The following is a 27480-nucleotide window of genomic DNA, read 5'->3' as shown; positions in this document are numbered from 1 at the left end:
CGTTGAACCACCAGGGTGCCGGCAATGCTGATTATAGCACATAGACGGAAAAAAAGTAGCCATGACTAAGCGCTGAATTGCAGCGTGAAACGCGTCGGCCATTCTGTACTTGTTGTTTGCAGTGTCTGCATGTGCTTTTGACAATTAAAGACCAACTTTATTTTAAAGTCATTTTGGAGTGCGGCTATCCAGAGTTTTTTTCGTCTATGTGCTTCTCTTGTTCATGGAGCACCAGTAGGGGACTGTTCTCCATTCCCATTTCTCTTCCACAAATTTTTGGATGATGGTACCCCTTACCTACTTTATGCAATTGATATGCTTTGAGGGCCTAGTCTTTCAATAAACCCAGATGTAATCTCATGGGAAGATTGCTGTTGAAATCACCCGTCACCTTTCCATTCAGGAAGGAAGGGGTGCTGGGGTAATGCAGCAAAGGCAGTATAATTGGGTCAGGGGCTATGAGACCCTGTCACATTTCTTCTAATTGGGCAAAACAAAAGGATCTCTTTAGGAAGTTTTTAATAGCTGACAATGTATGATGTGCTGGTCTGACTCACAGGAGGGTTTCCTTCTCAAACACCACTTACTTCCTGTCCAGACAGCAGTGTTTCCTTTATATGGGCTTTTTTGTTTTTGTTTTCAGGCACATTGCTGAAACATCACTGGATTGCCAACAGTTATAACATGATATTTGTGTCAGTTGGGCCTTATAAAGCGTGGAAACTTCAGAAAATGCTTACTAGCTTTCTTTCCTGTAGATTTCTAATTCCCCGTACACACGGTCGGTCGACAAGAAAAGTTCGATGTGAGCTTTTGGTCGGAAATTGTGTGTAGGCTCTATCTGACTTTTCCTGTCGTAATTTCCGCCAACAAAAATTTGAGAGCTGGTTCTCAAATTTTCAGACAGAAATAATTAAAATCGTAAATTCCAATCGTCTGTAGCAATTCCGACGTGCAAAATTCTGACGCATGCTCGGAAACAATTCGACGCATGCTCGGAAGCATTGAATTTTCCCGGCTCGTCGTAGTGTTGTACGTCACCACGTTCTTGACAGTCGAAAGTTCCAAGAACTTTTGTGTGACCGTGTGTATGTATGCCAAGCTTGAGCGTAATTTCGTTGGCAAAACCATCCAAGGTTTTTCCGACGGAATATCTGATCGTGTGTATGCGGCATTAGCCTCAGTATTTAGCAACTCAGAACATGTTTACATATAAGGAGTTTTTACTTCACTCTGGTCCAGCCTGCGGCATGTTCATTCTGGGTAATTGACTCAGGGTAAGATTGTTACAATGAATGTCCAGTGTGCTGGTCACACTAAATTTGGGCATACACATTAAGGCCCGGATTCAGATACAAGATACGACGGCGTATCTCCTGATACGCCGTCGTATCTCTGAGTCTGGCCGGTCGTATCTATGCGCCTGATTCAGAGAATCAGTTACGCATAGATATCCCTAAGATCCGACAGGTGTAAGTGTCTTACACCGTCGTATCTTAGGCTGCATAATCACGCTGGCCGCTAGGTTGCGCAAGGAATATGCTAATTAGGTATTTACGCCGATTCAGAAACGTACATTTTTTTACGTCGTTTACGTTAGGCTTTTTTTTGGCGTATAGTTACCCCTGCTATATGAGGCGTAGCTAATGTTAAGTATGGACGTCGTTCGCGAATAGGGATTTGCGCAAGTTACGTTCACGTCGATACCAATGAGGCTTTGCGGCGTAATTTCAAGCATGCGCACTGGGATTTTTTCACGAACGGCGCATGCGCCATTCACAAACAACATCAAATACGCGGGGTCAAGTGAAATTTAAATTAAACACGCCCCCAACATCCCCATTTGAATTAGGCGGGCTTACGCGGCCACACATACGTCACGCCGCCGTAACTAAGGGCGCAAGTTCTTTCTGCATACGGAACCTACGCCCAAAGTTACGGCGGCGTAACGTATCGGAGATACGTTACGCCAGCAGAAAGATCCGCTGATCTTTCTGAATCTACCCCATAGTTTTTTGCAGGCTGAATGGAAAAACAAATTCACAGGTTCCTCCGTCCACACTACATAGTGCAGAATGGACCAATCTTCTGCTGCGGCTATATGGACAAATCCCCTGCCATCCCGTCAACTTTCGAAAAATATCTGAACAGTGCCTGCATCTTATTGGATGCAGGACCCTTTAGGTCGACAATTTTCCTCCCGGGTCCTTCCATTTTTCTATTGAGGTAATGTATATCAGGTGGCAGGTAGCTGACAAGGCACCCACTGAGCGAATTCTGGGAGGTTCATCAAGAACTGGACAGCGGTAGGAAATCAGAATATTTATTTATTGTGATTTCTACATCACACAAGAAAGACAATAAAGAAACAAGGGGACTCAATAAAGGACAACTGGTAGATCGTCATCAGCTCTTATTGTTCTTCTCTTCATGAGCCCATTACCGTTAATACACATCTCCCTGGGGCCCATGTCTCAGCATCTGTGGCCCCCTGACTTATAATATGGTGAACCATAGACTGCAAGATGCGTTTGAGTGCCTATGAGATCAGTACATTAGCTGAATATTGATGTCACCCTTCACTTTGCACCGGCTGAGGTCATGGGGCCCCAGCTGTTGACGGGCCCCTTGGGAAACCGCAGCTCCTGGTCTGCTGTAATAGACGAACATGTCATTATCAAGCCCAGCATGTCGATTTACTGGTAGTGACATCCCAGGGGAGCTAAGACCTGTCACAGGCCTCACTTCTCCAGCAACACTTACATATCTCATTATTAATCATTTATGTGTCTTCTGGAAAGGACGAGGAGGACAGCATCAGTTATATTAGTAATGGCAATGGATGGTAATTTTAGATCTTTCACCGGTCCCTTCTTTAGACTCAAATCCCTATTTTTTCTGTTATGTATGGATCTGTATACATAATACATGTATATGTGCTATTTATCTACCGCAATTATTTTAATATAAGCAATGTCATAAAATATCAAGGTGTTGTATCATGAAAAAGATATATAAAATAATATAAGTTAAATTCTATAGTGTCCCAACAGTCCACACATAAAGTGCTCTAATAGTGCGTCTTCATAAGAAAAAATGTTTGTGTAGCTCTTTAACCACTTGCTGACCGCGTATTGTACATTTACTTTGGCAAAGTGGCTCTATTGCGCAAAATCATTTGTCATTTTGTGCAATAGCCTCACGAGGGGCCCACGCGCGCCGCCGGAGACCCGATTCTGCGCTGATTGGACTGAGGGGGAGCCAAATAAGTGTGTCCAGCGGACTCGATGTCCTCCGGCCACCGGCGATCATTCCTGTCTTCCCCCAGTCAGAGCAAACCCCCCCCCCCTCACACAGTTTGCAAGCACTCCCAGGGAACACATTTAACCCTTTGATCACCCCTGATGTTAACTCCTTTCCAGTCAGTGTCATTAGTACAGTGAAAGTGCATATTTTTTTTAGCACTGATCACTGTATTGGTGTCACTGGTCCTCAAAAAAGGGTCTGTTAGGTGTCCGATTTGTCCACTGCAATGTCGAAGTCCCACTACTAACTTGACAGTTAATTATGAAAGCACTCCCATTAGCAGGGCAGCCATCAGAAATGTTGTGGCCCCCTCACACAGCTTCAGGCATGGGCCCCCCTAGAGCAGAGATCCAGGGGGGGGGGGTGCTGTAGCGAATTGAGAACCGGGGGGGGGGGTTGCCGAAAATGACTGGCATCTCACTCACTCCTCCGGCCGCAAAGTGAAAGTGTTTTCTCTCCTCTCGCCGCGACATAGGAGGGGGGGGGGACTACAGATGGAAATTTAAGTTTTCTCCTCTTAGCCACGAGCTGAGAAGGGGTGGCCGGGCCCCTGGGAACATTCGAGCCCCTTACAGGTGTAATGCCCGTACCCCCCTGATGCGGTCCTGCACATTAGACCCATTCAGCACCGAGAAACACATGGATTTCTTCAGAATAACAAAAGGTAGGAATCTGTACCAAAGTTTGATATAATCCTTGCAATGTACATCACCCGTAGGGGAATGTTTTTTTCTCGACAAAAGTGAAGTTACACTTTAAGCTGTTCCTTTCAGAGAAGGATCTGTCTGTCCATCTGAGAGACTCTTGAACTTAATGCTTTGGCATGTATGCCTTTTATCAAGTACTATCCTGTGCTATTACTCAAGGAACCATACTTTTCTGTAATCGCTAAAAAAAAATTGCTTCTTTTCAAAGGTGTAAGCTTCTCTACATGGTTAATTGCAGTACAGAGAATGTTTTTCCAGTCTTTTGAAGTGTAAGAAGACAATGACTTTCCTGAGCACTGTCTTTGCGGATCACTAACACTGACTAGGGTACATGGAAGAGGTGTGTGTGTTGTGTTGTGTTGTGTGTGTGTGTTGGAGTGGGGGGGCTTGGCTAACACTAAAATATCTAGCACTAAACAGGAACGGAGGACAGAGGAAGATATCAAAATGACATTAGCGAGCAAGTTGCAGTGGCCCAAAACTGCCGCTAGATGTCAGCATACTGCAAAACAAAAAATGCTAACAAAAAAATACATGAAATGGGAGCATCACAGCTGTTGTAGTGAATCAATACAAAGCATTCCCAATATAAAAAGATATACAGAGACATACAGTATATTACCTGTTTGATAGCTGATCTATTGGCGTTACCTTTAAAGTGTATGTTCACTCCCTGAGCAATATTATACAGTACTTTTTAGGATACGTATATAAATGACTACCGTATTTATGTGGGTATACCGCGCACTTTTCACCCTTAAAATCAGGGGGAAATCGTGGGTGCGCGATATACGCCGATCCCCGCTGTCTCTGAGCCGCTAGCCTAGAGCCGAGCCGAGTATACTGCGCACTCGGTTAGGATCGGCCACGCCCGCAGTCACGCGAGAGAAGCCGAACACACAGGAAGTCCGGCTCCTCTCGGCTCACGCCAAATCCAAAAACGAACACCGGACTCGCTGGACGGAGACTAACACCTGGATGGAGGCCGCAGACGGACACCTCCAAAGCCGCAGATGGACTCCGCACAAGGCTGGACGACCCGGCGCAAGGCCGCAGACGGACGCCGGACAAGGCCGCCGATGGACGCAGGGCAAAAATGTAAGTTTTCTTATTTTACCTTTCTAAGCTTGGGGTGCGCGTTATACGCCGACGCACGGTATACCACGATAAATACAGTAATTATATTTATTTATATTATTAATTTCTGGTACTTAGCGTCGTCAATTTAGGCAGCGCTTTACACATACATACATATTTACATTCACAGCTGTCCCCGCCCTCAATATGAAATTAATTTCATGAAGTATTTTTGTAGAAAACGTGTTGTGAGCAAGAGAGGGAGCCAGAGCCACCACATCCCTAATTGTAAATGAAGGAAAATTAAAAAAAAAAATGTAATGCGATTTTCAAGGTGCCAATTGTCAACAATACATAGTTTGTTTAACCACTAGAATACCACCCACCGTCAAATGACGGCGGGATGATAAGCCTTTCGTTCTGGGATGACGTCATATGACGTCCTCGCTTTCCAGAGCCACTAGGGGGCATGCGCACCCGACGCATCACTGGGAAACCTGCCCAGCAGTCGCAATGTCTGCCGGACACCCACAATTGCCCAGTAACTGAGCAAGACCGTGCCCGGTATTGAGGTGGTTAAAAAGATAACAAATTTATTCATTTATTTATTATTTTATTCATTTATTCAGTTATTCAGTACTTCCTTAAAATCAGAAACCTTGTTAAAATGATCTAAAATGATTTAAACAACACAATTCATAATTTGAATGGTACATATATTGTTCAAACTAGTAACCACAAGTATGTTGCTTACAGGAATTATTTGGACATATTTCGCCTTTTATACGACTTCCTCAGGAGATTATATTACAACATACAAAGTTCATCAGAATATGAATGTGATGATGGGCATCTCACCAAATGGTTATATATGTAAAAACACAAAGCACAAATGAATGGCGCAACTTGGTCCATACAACTGAAACAACCCAAAATGGCCTCCAGATTGTAAAGGCAAGCCACAGGAGGGGCACCAAGGATAGTCCCAATATTTGTAATTCAAGAGATCTGGTGGAGTGAACCAAGTGGAGAAGGGATCTCAAAAAATCTCCAGGTATATGTTAAACAGATCCTCTTGAGAGCCAATGGCCATATGTACTATAAAGATGGATTGTCTATTGGGCTGGAAAAGCAGGTTGAATCCTCCAGCCAAAGTGTTTTTTTTTTTTAAGTATTTTTGTGCTGCGTTGTTTCGGTTTTACAGAACTGGAGTTCACTGCTGCTTCACTGCTGGTCCTGCATTACATGTGATGACAACGGAATATCTGCAATCGGGCGGACTGACAACTCATGGGGCACCCGGGCAATAGGAGATTATGGGGTCCCCAGGCAATAGATTATGGGACCACACAGTATACACACATACAGTATACATACATAATATACACACACTGAAAAGGTACTGGATGTTGTAATATGTTGAGGCGGGGCAGCTATAATCTTTTTTTTTTATTTATTTTTTTAACACAGATTTTTACATACTCTCCCTGGTTTTACTGAGGCTGGCAACCCTGACCCTAGTGGCATGGGGCCCTCGGGCAGTGCCCGAATGATCAGTCCGCCCCTGTCTGCAATAGAAGAGAAGCAGCTTTGGGGGTCCGAACAATTGTGCAGCTGGTAGGAAGGAGCGGGAGCAATGAATTGGGTAAGAATAACTGCTTTTCTTCTCCCCTCCTGTACAAAAACAAGCATTTAACGCTCACAGTGCAAAAGGAAACCCAATAATAATTAATTTTATACATTACTAGAATTCAGCTTTCAGGCTGCTCAAATGAAAGACCCCATGTTTCAATAGCAGTGTCTAAAATAAAAGCAAACACCTGATTGGCTGATCTGAACTAATATTGATTGTGCCTCAGTCCTTGCTGGAAATACTCCTAGCCCTGTCTTCTGTCAAATGCAGGGAAGGCAGTTGTGCTGAAAGCTTGGTGTGTCTGAGGCCCGGTACACACGAGCAAACATGTACGATGAAAGCGGTCCGTCGGACCGTTTTCACCGTACATGCCTGCCAGAGGGCTTCTGTACGATGGTTGTACTAACCATCGTACAGAAGTCCGCGCGTAAACACTACGCGGGGCGTGTCCGCGGCGACGATGACGCGGCGACGTGGGCGGGCCTGCCATTTAAAGGCTTCCACGCATGCGTCGAAGTCATTCGACGCATGCGAGGGACGGCAGGCGCTCGGACATGTACGGTAGGTCTGTACTGACGACCGTACATGTCCGAGCGGGCAGGATTCCAGCGGACGGTTTTAAAACACGTCCAGGAATATTTGTCTGCTGGGAAAAGGCCCGGCGGGCAAATGTTTGCTGGAATTCGGCCCGCTCGCGCCTACACACGACCGAACATGTATGCTGAAACTGGCCCGCGGACCAGTTTCAGCATACATGTTTGGTCGTGTGTACGGGGCCTTAGATTTAACAAATAACTGATTGGTGTGCAATCTAGTGAGCTTAGTGATGTAGAGAAATAATTTAGCTTTTTAAGCAAAAAGAAATCTGCAGTACCACTAATAAACCAGCAGATGGTACTAATTCCTTGCATGTCAATATAGATTTGACTAGTTTTCCTAGTCTACCACTTATGCCGCATACACACGATCGGACACATCACATCAAAACCGTGGATTTTTTTTCCAACGGATTGGTGGCTCAAACCTTTCTTGCATACACACGGTCACACAAATGTTGTCGGAAATTCCGAACGTCAAGAACGCGGTCACATACAACACTACGACGAGCCGAGAAAAATGAAGTTCAATGATTCCGAGCATGCGTCAAATTGATTCCGAGCATGCGTAGGATTTTTGTGCATCGGAATTGCATACAGACGATCGGAATTTCCGACAAGAACTGTTGTTGTCGGAAGAATTAAGGGCCAAATCCACAAAGATCCGGCGTAACTTATTTTTTTCCATTTAAGTTACACTGCCTTAAAATTTCTACCTAAGTGCCCGATCCACAAAGCACTTACCTAGAAATTTTGGGCTGTGTAACTTAAATTCCACCGACGCAAGGCGTTCCTATTCAAATGGGGGCGATTCCCATTTAAATTAGGCGCGCTCCCGCGCCGGCCGTACTGCGCATGCTCGTGACGTCATTTTCCCGACGTGCATAGCGCGAAATAACGTTACGCCGAGCTTTGTGGATTGCGACGGGTCAATAAAGTTGCGTCGGAAAAAAAAAAGATACGGCGGGAACAAAAGAATTCAAAATTTAAAAAAAATCGCGTCGCTGGACAGAAAGGTCTGCTTTTACATGGTGTACTAACTTTACACCTTGTAAAAGCAGCCCTAATTTTGCGTATGCAAACTAAAACTTACGGAGAAAAAACGAAGCTGAAAAGCTTCGTGGATCTCCGTAAGTGCTAATTTGCATACCCGAGGCGGCATTTCCACACGAAATGCCCCCAGCGGCGGATGCGGTACTGCATCCTAAGATCCGGCAGTGTAAGTCCCTTACACATGCCGGATCTTCTGCCTAACTATGGAAAACTGATTCTGTGGATCAGTTCCATAGTTAGGAACAGGGATACGACGGCGTAACAGCAATTACGCCGTCGTATCCCTTTTGTAGATTTGGCCCTAAGATACCAGTTCTCAAACATTTGGTGTCGGAAATTCCGATAGAAAATGTTCGATGGAGCCTACACACGGTCAGAATATCCAACCAAAAGCTCACGTCGAACATTTGTTGTCAGAAATTCCGACTGTGTGTCCGCGACATCACAGTGATTTCAGAGTATGTATAGAAGGAAACCAAGTCACCGCTCATTTGTTTTCTGCAAATGCTAGTTATATGGCGGCTATACAGACTCGCAGGCTTCAATACTTAGGGAGTTACTAGAATGGGACAAGTATGTCTGTCGGGAGAGGTAGAGGAAATGCATTTATCCTTATTCTATACATGTTTCAAGGCAGAGACAGAAGCAGAGTTTTAAAGCCATGCAAAGAGTGAGCATGACAGCCAGGCAACTAGCATTTGCAGCAAAGTTAGATTTTCTTTTTTTCCATGATGGCTTACATAAAAATTATGTAGGGAGGGGACGGGGAACGTAGACATTATTGGAAGAGGAGAGGGCTATGTTGTGGAAGGAGGGAGGGGGCCGTGCTAGAGCATTGTCTCTTCTTCTTGGGTGTTCAAATTTTTTAGCAAGGTCAAAGACACAATGAAAGTGAAAAACATGATAATTTGTGGAAGGGAAAAACACTGCATGTAAGCATTTAAAACACTTGGGGCCAGATCCACAAAAGAGTTACGCTGGCGTATCTATGGATACGCCGCATAACTTCTATTTTGCTCCGGCGTATCATTGTTTTGTATCCACAAAACAAGATACGCCTGAAGCTGTGCTAGATCCGACTGGCGTACGTCTTAGTACGCCGTTAGATCTTAGGTGCATTTTTCCGCTGGCTGCTAGGTGGCGTTTCCGTAGAATTCCGCGTCGAGTATGCAAATTAGCTAGATACGGCGATCCACGAACGTGCGTCCGGCCGGCGCATTTTTTTACGTCGTTTGCGTTTTTGGCTTTTTCCGGCGTATAGTTACCCCTGCTATATGAGGCGTATCCTATGTTAAGTATGGCCGTCGTTCCCGCGTCGAATTTTGAAAATGTTACGTCGTTTGCGTAAGTCGTTCGCGAATAGGGATTTGCGTAGAATGACGTCACCGTCGTAAGCATTGGCTTGTTTCCGGTTTAATTTCGAGCATGCGCACTGGGATACCCCCACGGACAGCGCATGTGCCGTTAAAAAAAAACGTCATTTACATCGGGTCACGACGTATTAACATAAAACACGCCCCCATCACATAGATTTGAATTGCGCGCCCTTACGCCGGGAGAATTACGCTACGCCGCCGTAACTTTAGAGGCAAATGCTTTGTGAATACAGCATTTTCCTCTCAAAGTTGTGGCGGCGTAGCGTTACTAGGATATGCTACGCCTGCATAAAAATACGATCCGCTACGTGGATCTGGCCCTTGATCTTTATGTGCTTTTACCAGCTATTTTGTAAGTTGGTGACAGGGTCTCTTTAAAAAAAAATTAACGTTTTGTGCTAGCTTTCATTGTTTGCCAAGGGGGCTAGCAAGTCGCAGTCCTTCAATACATTTTTCTATAGGGTTACTGGATAGAAAGTCAGAAATATAACAACGTGCACCTTGGTTGGTGACAAAATCTCTTTAACAAAAACATTTAACATTATCCAGGACAATTTGTGCTTTAAGAGGTCAAAGAATAGCACCGGAGATTTCCAAGATGCCCGGTGCTGGCTGCCATAAAAATGAAGGATAATAGGCGTTGGGCGCATATCAGTGTTCACCCAACAGGGGTCAAATTAGTCCCCGTGAGGGAATAAATAAAATTGTAGACTTGGATCCAGAATCTACAAACTTTTGGGCACTTCCACCAAACATGATACACCGTTCCCTCTTGGTTGCACCCTCGCAAACACAAGGGGGAAGCTCCTGGCACCCAATGGGCAATTCTAGTACTAACATTAGTACTTTGTAGTTAGCTCCTATGAGTGAGGTGTATATAATTGATTTTGCAGCTCCTTGCACCAGTCTGTGCCACTCCCCGGGGTCCAAGACCTCCCCTATATCTTGTTCCCATTTTTCCATATAAGGGAGTTTTCTATCCATAGATATCAAAATGCTGTAAACCTTGGATTTATATCCTGAACAGATGTCAATGCATTTACATAGATATTCCATTGGAGTTGTTGTAGATAAGTCGGAAACCCTTTTCAGTGAAGTGATAAAATGAGCTATCTGGTTATATTGATAGTATTCCGCAGGAGGTGAAGCATATTGTTCCTTAAAGGGGTTGTAAACCTTCCGTTTTTTCCCCCTTAATGCATCCTATGCATTAAGGGGGAAAAACATCTGATAGTTTACTTACCTGAGCCCTCGAAAGTCCTGCGTCGAGAACGTGCTGGCTTCTCGGCCGGTCTTCTCGGCTCTTCATTGGATAGATTGATAGCCATTGCTGTCAATCAAATCCAAATGATGCGGGCACATGGGGGGCGGGGCCGAGTTTGGCATTTTTGTCTGTGGACTCAAATGTTGGACACAGGAGCGCCTTTAGTATCACTTTAAGAGTTGCCAGTGACAGAACCCCTCTGTGGTTGTAGAAATCGGCAATTTGCAAAAGCTCCTTATTTTTCCACCATGCAAACTCCGAAGGGGTGAGGCCTGGGCTGAATGCGGGAATTGCTAATAGCGAAGCAAGGGGAACGTGGGTCAATCTAAAATTGTGTTTGGAAGATAGTCTGTCCCACAATCCTACAGAAAAAGAAAGTGTGGGGCATAACATAAGTGGTTGGATTTTGGCTGGTAACCATAACAAGTGGCATGCTGGGTTTGTGGGTAGGATGGGGGATTCCAACTGCATCCAAATTGGATGACGTTGTTTTGTGAAAAGTAATTAATGGGGACAGTTGGGAAGCCTGAAAGTATCTTGGCAGATCCGGGGCTCCTAAGCCTCCCCTTACTTTAGGAGAATAACGTGTCTTTCTCTTCACCCTGAGCCCCTTGTCTCTCCAAACATACAATAACAGTTTTCATTGAAATTTCTTTAAATCAGACATATTTAAAGACACTGGTGGTGTACGAAAGAGAGTGTGGTCAGTTTTAAATCGGAAAGCAGAAGGACTGGCAGGGATACCACATAAGGGAAGCAATACAAAGAGAACAGGAGACTTTCTCATACAAGTACATGGTAGAGCAGGATCATATCAGTAATATGAAATGTTGGTGTAACAAACACTTTACGACTCTGGGGTAGATTCAGAGAGAATTTACGCCAGCATATCCATAGATAAGCAGCGTAAATTCAAATCTGCGCCGGCGTATCTTCTTTCTGTATTCAGAAAGCACGATACGCCGACATTAGCCTAAGATACGACTGGCATAAGTCTCTTACGCCGTCGTATCTTAGGGTGCATTCTCACGCTGGCCGCTAGGTGGCGCTCCCGTCGTTTTCAGCGTAGAGTATGCAAATTAACTATTTACGCCGATTCACAAACGTACGTGCGTCCGGCGGTAGTTTTTTACGTCATTTGCGTAAGTCGTTTTCGTCGTAACGTTGCTCCTGCTATTAGGTGTCGTAGCCAATGTTAAGTATGGACGTCGTTCCCGCTTCAAAATTTGAATTGTTTGCCTAAGTCGTTCGCGAATAGGGCTGGATGTAATTTACGTTCACGTCGAAACCAATACGTCGTTGCGCCGTACTTGGAAGCAATGCACACTGGGATATGTACACGAACGGCGCATGTAAATCACGTCAGGTCATCACATATTAGCATAAAACACGCCCCCCCTTCCACATTTGAATTACGCGCGCTTACGCAGGCCCCATTTACGCTACGCCTCCGCGACTTATGGAGCAAGTGCTTTGTGAATACTGCACTTGCTCCTGTAAGTTGCGGCGGCGTAGCGTAAATACGATACGCTGCGCCGCCGTAAGCTAAAGCGCAGCTACGTGAATCTACCCCATTGTTTACATTGGGTTGGGGGGTGTTACAAATAGGTGGTTGAGCCACGGTTTTACTGGCAGGTGACAGGGTCTCTTGAAATAAGGCACAATGGATTAAATAAAAAAAAACGAACTAAAGATTTTGTCAAAGTAGAAAAAGCATGGCGGTTACAATATGGTACAGCTAGAACAAAGAGTAACACTTATTAAAGGCACATGAGAACCAGAATTTAATGTAGAACTAAAAGCAACTTTTTTTTTTCATTTCGTATAGAGTAAGGAGGGGGTATAACCCCTGTCGGGGTTTTGTTTTTTTGCCCTCTGTGTCCCATTGTCGAGAGGGAGGAGTTTGGGACTTTAAATGAGGCACAATAAATGTACCTCCATCCCGGGTTCAAGTACATAAAAAAGGTCACACATTCCTTTCTTATGTCTGTGTCCCATTGGGGAGATTTCTCTTCACTTCCTTTCCCATAGCCAAACAGGAAGTGAGAGGAAATCCCTCCAAATAAGGCAATCATTAATTGACAACAGAATAAGTGTCCCGATTGGAAGATTTTCCCTCCTATACTGTTCTGGTGACATTTCATTTTTACTCTTAAGTGATAACAATCACTAGGACAAATAGAGAGGGTGAATCTCCCTAATTAGGGGAACAAACAATAAAATAGAACCTGACAGAAGTTCTAATCCCTTTTCATTCTATCGAAATCTAAAAAAAAAAAAAATGTTGTCTTTAGTTAAACTTTAAAGCGGAAGTTCACCCTGAAACAATTATATACCATCCCATCCAGCATACTGCCGACATGTACAGTATGCTGTGTTTTTTTTTTTTTCCCGCTGTACTTCCCGTTTGATCGTTCTTTTTCTTTTCAGCCTCCCGTGGGGAATAGGCGTTCCTATGAAGAGGCGTAGATGATTGACGTGCGGCTAAGGCGCGTCACGCATTTCCGAAAATAGCCGAACTGTACACTCACTACTTTACATTGAACCAAAGTGTAATTTCTTGAGTGTTGTCACATAAAAAGATAAAATAAAATATTTACAAAAATGTGTACTTACTTTTGTGAGATACTGTATCTCCAGGGCGGCTGCTGAGTGGATTGCACAGGGGCCCTCTACGTCTTTGGCTCCATTTCAGGTCCAAATTCAGGCACAAATTCGGCCCTGATTCATGACTGATTTGTCCCGGAAACGGAGAACAGGGACCCATGGGACCCCTGCTGCAAGCCGCACGCGGCTTAGATGTGAACCAGCCTTATATTTTTCTGGCATTAAGCTTTAAATGGTACACTCTCACTGAGCTGCTGCAACCTTGCTAACCCATTGGAGCACAAGAGGGAGGTTGCATGCCATATAATCTTTTGATGAAGCTTCATTCCCTCTAGAAGCTCAGGTGAAAACATCCTCACCGCCCCATAGCATATTCATATACATGATTCTGCACCTCTGGGTAGGGGGTGGGTGCACGCTGATGGCGTGCCACTTCTGCTGTGATTAGTCACAGCAGAAGCCAAATCAGTGGGTGCCGGCCAATGAATGTCCACCAGCACCCGCTGATCATCGAGGAAAGAGGCTGGCATATGTAAACAATGCAGAGCTCCGTCCTGTCAGTGGTGATGTGATGGATTTTCTTTCCTTACAAAGCATCACATCCCTTAGTAAAAGCAGCACACATATTACACAAAAACATTGGTTAGGCACACATTTAACCCTTTGATCGCCCTAGATGTTTAACCCCTTCCCAGCCAGTGTCAGTACAGTGACAGTGCATATTTTTAGCACTGATCACTGTATTTGTGTCACTGGTTCCCACAAAGTCTCAGACTGTCCCCCACAATATCGTAGTTCTGCTATAAGTTGCTGATCGCTGCCATTACTAGTATAAAATAAATAAATAAAAGTTTTAAGTATATACTGTATATCTCATAGTTTGTAGATGCTATATCTTTTGCACAAACCAATCAATATATGCTTATTGGGACTAGCAAAAATATGTTGCAGAATACATATTGGCCTAAAATGTATTTCAATTTTTCTTTTACTTGATATGTTTTATAGCAGAATTATTTATTTATTTATTTTTTCTAAATTGTCAGTCTTTTTTTTTTTTTTTTTTTTTTTTTTTGTGCAAAAAATAAATAAAACAGTGGTGATCAAATACCACCAAAAGAAAGCTTTATTTGTGAGGGAAAAAATTACAAATTTAATTTATGTACAGCGTTGCATGACAGCGCAATTTTCAGTTAAAGTAACGCAGTGCCGTATAGCAAACAATAAACTGGGTGTCAAGGGGGGGTAAATCTTCCAGAGGTTAAGTGTTTTAAAATACATTGCATCGATATAGACGTCATTCACTCTCTGTACCTGATTTCCTCCAAGACGACCACAAAAAAAAAAAAGTCAGTGATATAACTAACATTCGTTTTTAATAATACCGTATCTGTGTTGCTTATCCTGTCATACAGTCTCGAAGTTTGGCAGCCTCTTTTACAGCGACATCCTGTTTGTCTTTATCTTAAAAAAAAAAAAAAAGGTTGCAAATGCACAGAACAGCTCACAAGATCAGTAGAGCGGAGGTAATGCTACAGCTGGAAGTGGAGACATCAAGGTGACAACAACGAGAGAGGCTATCGCACTGGAGGGGAGATACACAAGCAAAGGCTATCACAGAGGTATCTTGTGGCATTACTTAATCCATGGAAAACTGATATTTTCATTATTTCAATATAATCTAAATTTTTTAATGCATTACACAGTATGATGGGTGCAGCAGCAATGAGACTCCAGGGTGGAATGTGGATACAGACCATGAAAAAGTGTCCCCCGTACAGGTCGACATCGACTGCACAGGGCACCAGTGAAGGAAAATAGGTTTCAGACCTCACCGTCCGCCATCAGTTTTGCCAGGATGATGCCTCTCCGAGGGTGGCAGTGTTTGTCTTCGTTGACTACCATGCCCCTAGAATGTAGTTGACACCTTTTATAGGAGGGCATGGATGAGCAGCTGACCATCTAGTCTCCAAAATGTACCTGCTGTCAGTCCTCATGGGTCTCCACCCAGTGTCTCATGTACCTGCTGATCTTCACTACTGGCAGTCCTCATGGGTCTCCACCCAGTGTCTCATGTACCTGCTGATCTTCACTACTGGCAGTCCTCATGGGTCTCCAGTGTCACATGTACTTGCTGATCTTCACTACTGGCAGTCCTCATGGGTCTCCAGTGTCACATGTACTTGCTGATCTTCACTACTGGCAGTCCTCATGGGTCTCCAGTGTCTCATGTACCTGCTGATCTTCACTACTGGCAGTCCTCATGGGTCTCCAGTGTCTCATGTACCTGCTGATCTTCACTACTGGCAGTCCTCATGGGTCTCCACCCAGTGTCTCATGTACCTGCTGATCTTCACTACTGGCAGTCCTCATGGGTCTCCAGTGTCACATGTACTTGCTGATCTTCACTACTGGCAGTCCTCATAGGTCTCCAGTGTCTCATGTACCTGCTGATCTTCACTACTGGCAGTCCTCGTGGGTCTCCAGTGTCTCATGTACCTGCTGATCTTCACTACTGGCAGTCCTCATGGGTCTCCAGTGTCTCATGTACCTGCTGATCTTCACTACTGGCAGTCCTCATGGGTCTCCAGTGTCACATGTACTTGCTGATCTTCACTACTGGCAGTCCTCATGGGTCTCCAGTGACACATGTACCTGCTGATCTTCACTACTGGCAGTCCTCATGGGTCTCCAGTGTCTCATGTACCTGCTGATCTTCACTACTGGCAGTCCTCATGGGTCTCCAGTGTCTCATGTATCTGCTGATCTTCACTACTGGCAGTCCTCATGGGTCTCCAGTGTCTCATGTATCTGCTGATCTTCACTACTGGCAGTCCTCATGGGTCTCCAGTGTCTCCCAGATGTAAGAAGCTATCAGAAGCCTGCTTCTACCCATTGGTAAAGAATGGGTTTTAGGTGGACTGATCCTTTAAGCAGTGCTGGCGAAAAAAGGTGGCAGTCTTGGGTGCTTCAGCAGGAAGGGATCGCAAAAAGGGCAGGACAACCTATGTGGCTGAGGTAATACAGAGCTCATGGGGACAGGGAAGACTTTGGCCTTTACATTCTGGGTGCTAAAGGACCTGGTTTCACTATTACCTTTAAGTAGCTGTAACAGTAGGTGTGTGAGCTGATAAGTTCTGTGCATTCTGTGTGTGCTCCAGTCTTATTATTGTTTACTGCTACCTATGTTAGAGACGAGGAGAGAGGGAGGTATGTAGTCCTAACATGCTTCCTTGCGAGGGTGACAATGGTGCTCCACCATAGGTACAGTGCCTTGAAAAAGTATTCCTACCCCTTGAAATATTGCACATTTTGTCATGTTACATCCAAAAACATAAATGTATTTTATTGGGATTTTATGTGATAGACCAACACAAAATGGCACATAATTGTGAAGTGTAAGGAAAATGATAAATGGTTTTCAAATAAATATGTGAAAAGTGTGGGTTACATTTTTATGGCGCCCCCCTGAGTCAATACTTTGTAGAACCCCCTTTCACTGCAATTAAAGCTGGGGATGTCTCTACCAGCTTTGCACATCTAGAAAGTGACATTTTTGCCCATTCTTCTTTGCAAAATATCTCAAGCTCTTTTAGATTCTAACACATGAATATGCTTTGATCTAAACCATTCCATTGTAGCTCTGGCTGTATGTTTAGGATTGTTGTCCTCTGGAAGGTGAATCTCCCCTCCAGTCTCAAGTCTTTTACAGACTCCAATGCCCCGTACACATGATCGGAATTTCCGATGGAAAAAGTCAGACAGACTTTTTCCATCGGAAATTCCGACTGTATGTATATCCCATCGGAGTAATTCCATCAGAAATTCCAATGAATTCCAGTTTACATAGAGAACATGTTCTCTTTTCCTCCGATGGAATTCTGTCGGAATTTTGATGTGAATTTGATCGGACAAAGGTCCGACCGTGTGTAAGGGGCATTACAGGTTTTCTTCTAAGTTTGCCCTGTATTTGGCTCCATCCATCCTCCCATCAACTCTGACCAGCTTTCCTGTCCATGCTGAAGAAAAGCATCCCCACAACATGATTCTGCCACCACCATGTTTCACGGTGGGGATGGTGTGTTCAGGATGATGTGTTGTGTTAGTTTTCTGACAAAGTCTGACCAGAGCACCTTCTTCCACATGTTTGCTGTGTCCCCCACATGGCTTCTCGCGAACTTCAAACAAGACTTCTTATCTCTTTCTTTCAACAATGACTTTCTTCTTGTCACTCTTCCATAAAGGGCAGATTTGTGAAGAGCACAACTAATAGTTGTCCTGTGGACAGATTCTCCCACCTGAGCTGTGGATCTCTGCAGCGCCTCTAGAGTTACCCTGGGCCTCTTGACTGCTTCTCTGATGAATGCTCTCCTTGCCCGTCCTGTCAGTTTAGATGGACGGCCATGTCTTGGTAGGTTTTCAGTTGTGCCATACTCTTTCCATTTTCAGATGATGGATTGAACAGAGCTCCGTTAGATGTTCAAAGCTTGGGATATTTTTTTTATAACTTAACCCTGCTTTAAACTTCTCCAAAACTTTCTCCCTGACCTGTCTGGTGTGTTCCTTTGCCTTTATGATGCTGTATGTTCACTAAGGTTCTCTAACAAACCTATGCGGGCTTCACAGAACAGCTGTATTTATACTGAAATTAAATTACACACAGGTGGACTCTATTTACTAATTAGGTGACTTCTGAAGGCAATTGGTTCCACTAGATTTTATTTAGGGGTATCAGAGTAAAGGGGCAGACTATAATTGCATGCCACACTTTTCGCATATTTATTTGGCAACAATTTTGAAAACCATTTATTATTTTGTTACACTTCACAATTATGTGCCACTTTGTGTTGGTCTATCACATAAAATCCATTTACGTTTTTGGTTGTAACATGACAAAATGTGGAAAATTTCAAGGGGTATGAATACTTTTTCAAGGCACTGTACATGCATGTACACCCTACCCTATTACGCAGTCTATTTTTTAAAAAAAATGCTGGATGGCTGCATTCGCCAAGCTGTCATGAATTATCATCATAATTTACCTAATACATTTATTTCCTCTGATCGTCAGCTCCATCTATTGACCATAATGCTTTTTGTTTCCGGATTGAGATAGTTCAGGACAATACTGCATTATGGCTACTAGCTGGAGTTGACATTCATAGGAGAAGATGGCAAATGGCGTTGATTATTTTTCATGGTTTGGCAATTGCTTGTGACGTTCATCCAGTGAGAATAGTAAGAATTACCAGGTGAAAATACTTTAAAAAAAAAAGCCTGGAAAAAAAGGAAAATTATTACTGCCACCACATCTAATGATAAGATACAATTAGCCAGATTCAGTAAGACTTACGACGGTAGATACGCCGTCGTAAGTCCGAATCCGCGCCGTCTTATCTTTAAGCGTATTCTCAAACTGAGATACGCTTAACTGTTGTTAAGATACGACCGGCGTAAGTCTCCTACGCCGTCGTATCTTAGCTGCATATTTACGCTGTCCGCTAGGGGCGTGTACGTGGATTTACGCCTAGAATATGCAAATGAGCAAGATACACCTATTCACAAACGTATTTGCGCCCGATACGCTGTTTACGTAAGGCGTTTTTCAGGCGTAAAGATAAACCGCCAAAATTATGGCGCAGCCCATGCAAGGTATGGACGTCGGAAGTGCCGTCGAATTTTACGTCGTTTGCGTAAGCGTACGTGAATGGGGCTGGGCGTAGGTTACGTTCACGAAAGCAATGAGTATTTGCGACGTGATTCTGAGCATGCGCCGTACAAACGGCCCTCATTTACATGGGGTCACGGGTAATTTACATGGAGCACACCCCCTACCTGCCTATTTTGAATTAGGCGGGGTTACCCTGGGCCATTTGCGCTACGCCGACGTAACTTAGGAGGCAAGTGCTTTGTGAATACAGTACTTGCCTCACTATGTTACGTCGGCGTAGTGCAAATGGGATGCGCTACGCCGAACTAAAGATGCGCCCGTCTTACTGAATCTGGCTAAATATCTTTAATTTTTGTTCTTGGGTTTAGATACGCTTTAACCACTTAAGGACCCCTTCACGCTGATATACGTCGGCAGAATGGCACGGCTGGGCACATCAACGTACCTGTACGTTGCCCTTTAAGCCCAGCCGTGGGGTCACGCGCGCTGCGTGCACGCGACCCGGTTCGAAGCTCCGTGGCCGCGGGACCCGTGGACCCGATCGCCGCTGGAGTCCCGCGATCGGTCCCCGGAGCTAAAGAACGGGGAGAGCTGTGTGTAAACACAGCTTCCCCATTCTACACTGTGGCGCCGTCATTGATCGTGTCTTCCCTTTATAGGGAGCTGCTGAGACATTGCTGGAAGAGGGAACAAAGGAGAGCTCAGCTGCTAAGCCACTGCTGGAAGAGGGAGCAGGGAGAACTTTCCTGTTGAGGCAGGGTGCTGAGTTGCAGAGTCACTGATGGGAGGGGGGAGCAGCATTAGCTGAGCTACTGGATCATTGATGGTAAGTGGAAGCGCTGAGCTGCTGAGTCACTGTTGGGAGGGATCGGGGGCAATGCGAACTGAGTTGCTAAATCACTTTTGGGAAGGGGGAGTTAAAGCGGGGGTTCACCCTTAGAGGGCACTTTTCCCCCTTAGATTCCTGCTCGTTTTTACTAGGGGAATCGGCTATTTATTTTAAAATATGTGCAGTACTTACCCGTTTACGAGATGCATCCTCTCCGTCGCTTCCGGGTATGGGCTTCGGGAAAGGGCGTTCCTTCTTGATTGACAGGCTTCCGAGAGGCTTCCGACGGTCGCATCCATCGCATCACGATTTTCCGAAAGAAGCCGAACGTCGGTGCGCAGGCGCAGTATAGAGCCGCACCGACGTTCGGCTTCTTTCGGCTACGAGTGACGCGATGGATGCGACCGTCGGAAGCCTCTCGGAAGGCTGTCAATCAAGAAGGAACGCCCGCTCCCGAAGACCCATACCCGGAAGCGACGGAAGAAGATGCAGCTCGAAAACGGGTAAGTACTGCTCATATTTTAATACAAATAGCCGATTCCCCTAGACCGAACGAGCAGGAAGCTAAGGGGAGAAATTTTTTTTTTTTTACAAATGGGTGAACTCCCGCTTTAAGCTGCTTAGTCTTTTCTTAGGCGGTGGGGTGGTGTTATGACTAAAAAGCTGCTGGGAGTGCAAAGCAGAGGGGGAGCTAAGCTGATAAGAGAACAACTTGCTCGTGCTGACGGGTGGAGAGAGCAGAGTAAGCAGAGGGATAACCTCTTCAAATCTGCTACTCTTCCACTGGCCAATCAGCAGACAGGTGGTTGCTAGTAACCAAGCTGTGCGGTTGGCACAGTGGAGGTTGGTGACCTAGCTGTACTGTGTGGGTGGAACAGTTCCCATATACTGTATGTAATTCAATGTGATTTTTGCTGTTTTTTAATAAATAAAAAAAGTGTTGATGCCTTTAAGCCCTGCCATTTGCAGGACAGTTTAAATACCAGACACAGACAGTTGATTTGTTTTTCCAGGAAGGCCTCTGCATGAAACACCCTTTTCTGATTTCCCAGTCTTGGTCCCACACTGCGGACATGCTTGAGTTGGTTTCCACTATCGGGGGAGCTGTGAACATTTTCACTTCTTGAGAACAGAGGACTCCGTCACCCACCCACACGCACTTTCCAGCTGTGTATGCCACCTGGTGTAAGTGTCACTTAAACCCACCGAGCAGCGCACACATTAGTCCCCATCTCCACGTCAGAAGAGATGGAGGCCGTGGCCATCTACAACTTCAAAACCACAGAGAGAGATGAGCTGCCCTTCAACAAAGGAGACATACTAAAGGTAAGACCTGACTGTCATGATATGAATAACATCCCAGCAGGTATTTATTCTACTTCATAGCGTGCTGGTACTTATTTTTTTTAAGCACCATTTACAGCAGTCCCTGCCCTGAAGGAGCTTACAATCTAATTTCCTTATAATTTTTATTCATTCGGCACTGCTAGTTTGAGTTGAAGCCAGGTAACCTACCGTGTGATGGATTTGTATTACCAGAATCTGTAGGTGCCCAGCCATTGGCACCCAAAGCAACACCCTTTTGATAATTGCACCAAACAATCTGTTGCTTTACTTGCCCCAACCTGACACTGAGTATTGTCAGCCCATATGAGTTAACTGTAGTCCTACCGTTAATATTTATAGTCTGTACCACAGGTTGGGGAGCTCCTCCCCCCACCCCTTCTTTGAGAGCCGCCGCGGGTTGGTTGCGCGTGGCGGCCTTCGGGCGTACCCCGGGGGCACGGGCGCCCTTTGGCGCTGGCGGTCCGCGGGGGGTTCCCGAGGGGAAGTTAGCAATGGCTTTAATGCAATGTGTTCTGTTGTTGTGTAATTTTATGCATTGCGTGTACTGTGTGTACTATTGTGTTTTATGCTTGTCGGCCCACGTGGCCTTGTCCCTGTTTTACAAATAAAAAATTAAAAAATATATATATATATATTTATAGTCTGTACCCTGTACCCCTCATACCTGTAGGTTATCAGAGTTTATGAAGAAACCACATGAATCCCACAAGTTCAACAACCAATAGCTTTTTAAGCCCCGTACGCACGGACCGAATGCTGGGCAACTTTGGTGGGTTCAATAAAAACTGTCCGACATTCGGCCCGAGTGTATGCCAGCCGCTCCGACACAAGCCGCCCGTTTCTGTTGGATGTGCATGCTGGAAAACCAGCAGCTGACCAGCTCCCTATTAGAAATGTTTTGGTCTGGGGTTTGTCTCCCTGTCAGAACACAACAGCTCAGAGGAGGAGATTGTTGTACTAACATCAGATTGTTAGTACAGTGGCTCCGATCAGATCTGACAGTTTATAATTTTTTTCGTACCTGTGTACCAGGCTTTAATCTCGGGCCTTCAATAGCAAAATCTCCTCACTCTCGAACTACCCTACCCAGTCCCCTTAGAGCAGGGTTTCTCAACCAGGGTTCCGTGGAACCCTTGGGTTCCTCTAGAGCAGGAGTGTCCAAACTTTTTTCAAAGAGAGCCAGATTTGGTGAAGTGAACATGCTTAAGGGCCAGCCATTTTGCCCGACATTCTTTGAACCATTAAAATTTGGTCTAAGTGTGTTCGTCCGAGTACTAATACACGGCCCAACAAGAATTCTCCTGCCTTCGTGGTCGTGTGTGGTGAAGAGATGAGCTTGGGCGTATTATTTGGATACATTGTATTTATCGGCGTATTAACACGCACCTTCACTTTAAGAGGGAAGTTTCAGGGGGGAAAAAATGTAAATAAAGAACTGTGAAGCAAAATAAGGGTCATTGCCCATCAATGCAGCCCAATCATTGCCCATCTGCAGTCTCGCCATTGCCATGAATGCAGCCTCTCCATTGCCCATCTGCAGCCTCGGAGGGGGGGGGGGCAGACGAGCGCCAACAGATTATATACAGGAGAATCTCCTGTTTACACAACAGCCTTCAATGCCTCGCCTCCTAAGATAGACATAGTAGTCATCCAAGCAGACGAGACTTCCTATTACAGATGCCACAGAGTAAACAGGAGATTTTCCTGTATGTAATTTGACAGCACTCGTTCCCCCGCCCCCTCTGAGGCAGCGCTGATAAATACAGTATATATCCAAATTACCAGGGGGGCCACATTAAACTGGAACGGGGCCGCAATTGGCCCCCGGGCCAGACTTTGGACATACCTGCTCTAGAGGTTGCTAGGGGTTTCCTGAGCAATTGTCAATTTCTGCATCTCAGATAAGTTCTCACTGACACCATTGATCTTTTTAGTTATCTGTAAGGGGGTAATTCTTCCCAAGTGTAAGAAGCATTCTTCTCATTGACCATGATACTAATGTATCATGAGTTGTAGATTTTTCATTTTTAGCAGGGGTTCCCCAAGACCGGAGAATTATTTCCAGGGTTCCTCTGTGTTGAAAAGGTTGAGAAAGGCTGCGTTATGCCTTGTACACACGATCAGAATTTCCGATGAAAAAAGTCAGACGGAATTTTTTCATCGGATATTCTGACCGTGTGTGGGCCCCATCTGACTTTTTCCCATCCGAGTTTAGAAATAGAACATGTTTAATTTTTTTCCGATGGAAAAAAATCCTATCGGAAATTACGATCGTCTGTGTGGGACTGCGACGGAGAAAAAAACATGCATGCTCTTTGTTCCCTGCAAAGTAAAAGCATAATGCCCATTATGTGCCACTCACCTGCAGAAGAAGCCTGCAATGTCACCGCTGTCCTTTTTTTTGTCACTTTGGCAGAGGAGGGGCAGGACAAAGCGTAGATCATCGCGGATACTGCAGCGTTTTTTTGCTGGAAGTTGAAGCAAATACCTGAATTAGATAGGTATCTGCTTCCCCCTCTTCCATGAAAGGTGCCAAAAATCCACACATGCTCAAAATCAGCAGAAGTTCCATTTCTGGGTGGAACTCCGCTTTAAGGTTTACACTTAGAGCTCCCATTCACATTACTGTGCTTTGCATGTAGGGCAACCCAATTCATTTTAATGAGCTGCCCTACAAACGGCAAAGAAGCTCATGTATCTTTTTTAGCTTCAAGCTTTGCGTGTTTTTTAAAAATGCGTTTTTTTTTTTTCGCAGCATGCTTGGGGTGCCAATAACATTAGGTGACATGGTAAGTTAGACACGTGCTTCTTGACCACGAACAGTTGTGCAATTTTGCACTCTTTCTTACGCTATGCTATTGTGAATGTTGGCTGACTGTATGAGCTCTGTGCATGGACTAAAAATGTGGAATATCGATTCCAATTCTGATACTACATAGTAGGATCTTGATTTGAGAATTAATATCATTCCCATTATGCCCTGTACACACGATCGGAAATTCCGACAGCCTGATGTGAGCTTTTGAATGGAAATTCCGACCGTGTGTAGGCTCCATCTGACTTTTGCTGTCAGAATTTCCGCCAACAAAAGATTGAGAGCTGGTTCTCAAATTTTCCGACGATAAAAATTCCTATTGGAAAATCCGATCGTCTGTAGCAATTCCGACGCGTAAAACTCCCGACGCATGCTTGGAAACAATTTGACGCATGCTCGGACGCATTGAACTTAATTTTCCCGGCTCGTCGTAGTGTTGTACGTCACCGCGTTTTTGGCGGTCGAAAGTTCAGAGAACATTTGTGTGACTGTGTGTATGCAAGCCAAGTTTGAGTGGTATTCCGTCGGAAAAACCATCAAAGGTTTTTCCGACGGAAAATCCGATCGTGTGTACGCGGCATTAGACTACATGATTTCTGGAGGTTATTACATCATAATGTTAAAGACTTTGGGGTAGATCCACAAAGAAAGTACGCCGGCGTATCTAGTGATACGCCGGCGTAATTTCAAAATTCCCGCGTCGTATCTTTGTTTTGAATCCTCAAAACAAGATACGACGGCATCTGGGTTAGATCCGACAGGCGTACGTCTTCGTACACCTTCGGATCTTAGATGCAATTTTTCGACGTCCGCTAGGTGGTGTTCCCGTCGTAATCTGCGTCGAGTATGCAAATTAGCTATTTCCGACGATCCACGAACGTACGAGCGGCCGTCGCATTCTTTTACGTTGCTTCCGTTCGGCTTTTTCCGGCGTATAGTTAAAGCTGCTATCTGGTGGTATACTCAATGTTAAAGTATGGCCGTCGTTCCGCGTATAATTTTGAAAATTTTACGTCGTTTGCGTAAGTCGTCCGTGAATGGGGCTGGACGCCATTTACGTTCACGTCGAAAACACTGACGTCATTTGGAGCAATGCACCTTGGGAGTTTTGACGGACGGGGCAAGCGCAGTTCGTTCGGCGCGGGGACGCGCTTCATTTAAATGAAACACTCCCCCTACTCGCCGCACTTGAATTCCGCGCCCTTACGCCGCGAGAGATACCCTACGCCGCCGTAACTTACGGCGCAAATTCTTTCAGGATTCAAAGAATAGCAAAGTAAGTTACAGCGGCATAGCGTATCTCACATACGCTGCGCCCACGCAGATGTATGTGGATCTGCCCCTTTACCTATCCCCCCACCCATTTAAAAATACTCAACAATAGATTACTTTTCGTGTCCATAGATCCTATGTACAGTATCTATCGGACCAACATCCCCATAACCTTATCATTTCCAGAGACAAACTGTAGAACAACATTTGGAGATTAGACAAAAGTTCAGAGAACTTTTGTGTGACCCGTGTGTGTATGCAAGCCAAGCTTGAGCAGAACTCCATCAGAAAAAACATCCAAGGTTTTTCATCTAATCGTGTGTACGCGGTATTAGTGTTGAGAATTTCTTTTTCCCCCTATTGAATCAAATCAGAGCATTCTCTATCTGATTTATTTTGCCTTCCTTTGGATCATCTCATACATCCAAGGTTTTGGTGACTTGTCCTTTTTTTAGCCTATCTATGTACTGTCACTGTTTCCCAATGACTTCAAGCTCATTAACCTTTTACTTTGTGACATTAAATGTTTGTTTTGGAATTTACAGAACGAGTTAACAATATGTAGGATTCAATGTCAATGGCCCAAAAAAAAAAAAAAAAAAAAAATATCCTTGTTCATATAAACAGGATGTTGTCTTCCTGCTGGTGTAGTACACAGATGTGCGGAGATCAGGCGACTTTAAGAAAAATAATAATCAGATCCTATGTTATATTCCTATGATAATTCCAAAATGTTTTCCTCCTCTAGAGCAGTGTTTCTCAACTCCAGTCCTCATGGCGCCCCCAACAGGTTATTCCATTATTTTGCACAGGTGATTTAATCAGTTTCACTGCCTAATTTTTTCGCTTAATAGTTGCAAGTAGAAATTGAATAGGTTATTAGAGTCTCGAAAATTCTCGTACGACAGGAAAAAAAAAAAACGGAAGTGATGTCATGTGCTGTAATGTATTTGTATTGTATTTTCGGACAACAACTGTACTGACTAAATAAAAATCGTACGATCTGGCATCGTACAAGGAATATTTTCATGCTTGTCCGACCGAATAATATCAGATGAACTGTCGTGGTCGGCTCTCGAAAGTAGTGTACACACGATCCGAAAACCGTACAATTCTTCCTCGGACGATCGTTTTCGTCCGATATTCGGATGGTGTGTACAGGCCATTAGGCTGGCCATACATTATACAATTTTCTTCTATAGATTTCTTTTAGATATACCAAAACCATATAACATGATGTCAAATCTAAGCACTTGCATTTGTGTGTAATCAGGCAGGCCCTTGTACTACTGTAATCAGGCAGGCCCTTGTACAGTTGAAGGTAAATCTAAAGGAAATTGAATAAGAAAATTGTATGGTGTACGGCCAGCTTTAGTAATTACCACAGCCGTTTCAACTGAGGGAAATCCTGAAAACATGACCTGTTGGTGCGCCTCGAGGACTGGAGTTGAGAAACACTGCTCTAAAAGACACATTCGTTTGACTTGAAATAAATTGTTTAGGTCATTTTGGGTGCAACAGTTTCAGTGACACTTTATCACACCCAAAAATTTATCCTTAAGCCCTATACACACACGATCGGTTTGTCTGACCAATGGACCGTTTTCATTGGACAAACCGATTGTGTGTGGGCCCCATCGGTTTGTTTTGCATCGGTGAAAAAAAATAGAACATTTTCCTATGGTTTAAAAAACGATCGTCCGTGTGGAAGTCCATCGGTCAAAAATCCACGCATGCTCAGAATCAAGTCGACGCATGCTCGGAAGCATTGAAATTCATTTTTCTCAGCACGTCGTAGTGTTTTACGTCACCACGTTGGACACGGTCGGATTTTTGACCGTTGGTGTGTAGGCAAGACTGATGAATGTCAGCTTCATTGGATATCCGACGAAATCAATTGGATTAGATTCCATCAGATATCCGATCG

The 27480-nt window shown here is 44.5% G+C and overlaps 1 protein-coding gene across 2 annotated transcripts in view; it reads left to right on the top strand.

Annotated features, from left to right (window-relative positions):
• Positions 1-6623: 6623 nt before the first annotated feature.
• The window catches only part of LOC120943234 (GRB2 related adaptor protein), an 85910-nt gene continuing 65053 nt past the window's right edge, over positions 6624-27480 (top strand). Inside the window, exons 1-3 of one of the 2 annotated variants that reach the window (XM_040356424.1) lie at positions 6624-6735; positions 15103-15241; positions 21133-21445. In XM_040356424.1, the coding sequence (XP_040212358.1) occupies positions 21368-21445 (78 nt within the window). In that variant the 5' untranslated portion in view covers positions 6624-6735; positions 15103-15241; positions 21133-21367. Of the gene's footprint in view, positions 6736-15102; positions 15242-21132; positions 21446-24221; positions 24256-27480 lie in introns of those variants that run through there. The other variant, XM_040356425.1, reaches the window with a different exon arrangement.

The sequence above is a fragment of the Rana temporaria genome, chromosome 6 (assembly GCF_905171775.1).
Source record: "Rana temporaria chromosome 6, aRanTem1.1, whole genome shotgun sequence".
Taxonomy (NCBI): Eukaryota; Metazoa; Chordata; class Amphibia; order Anura; family Ranidae; genus Rana; species Rana temporaria.
This window is presented reverse-complemented; position numbering and strand designations above follow the sequence as displayed.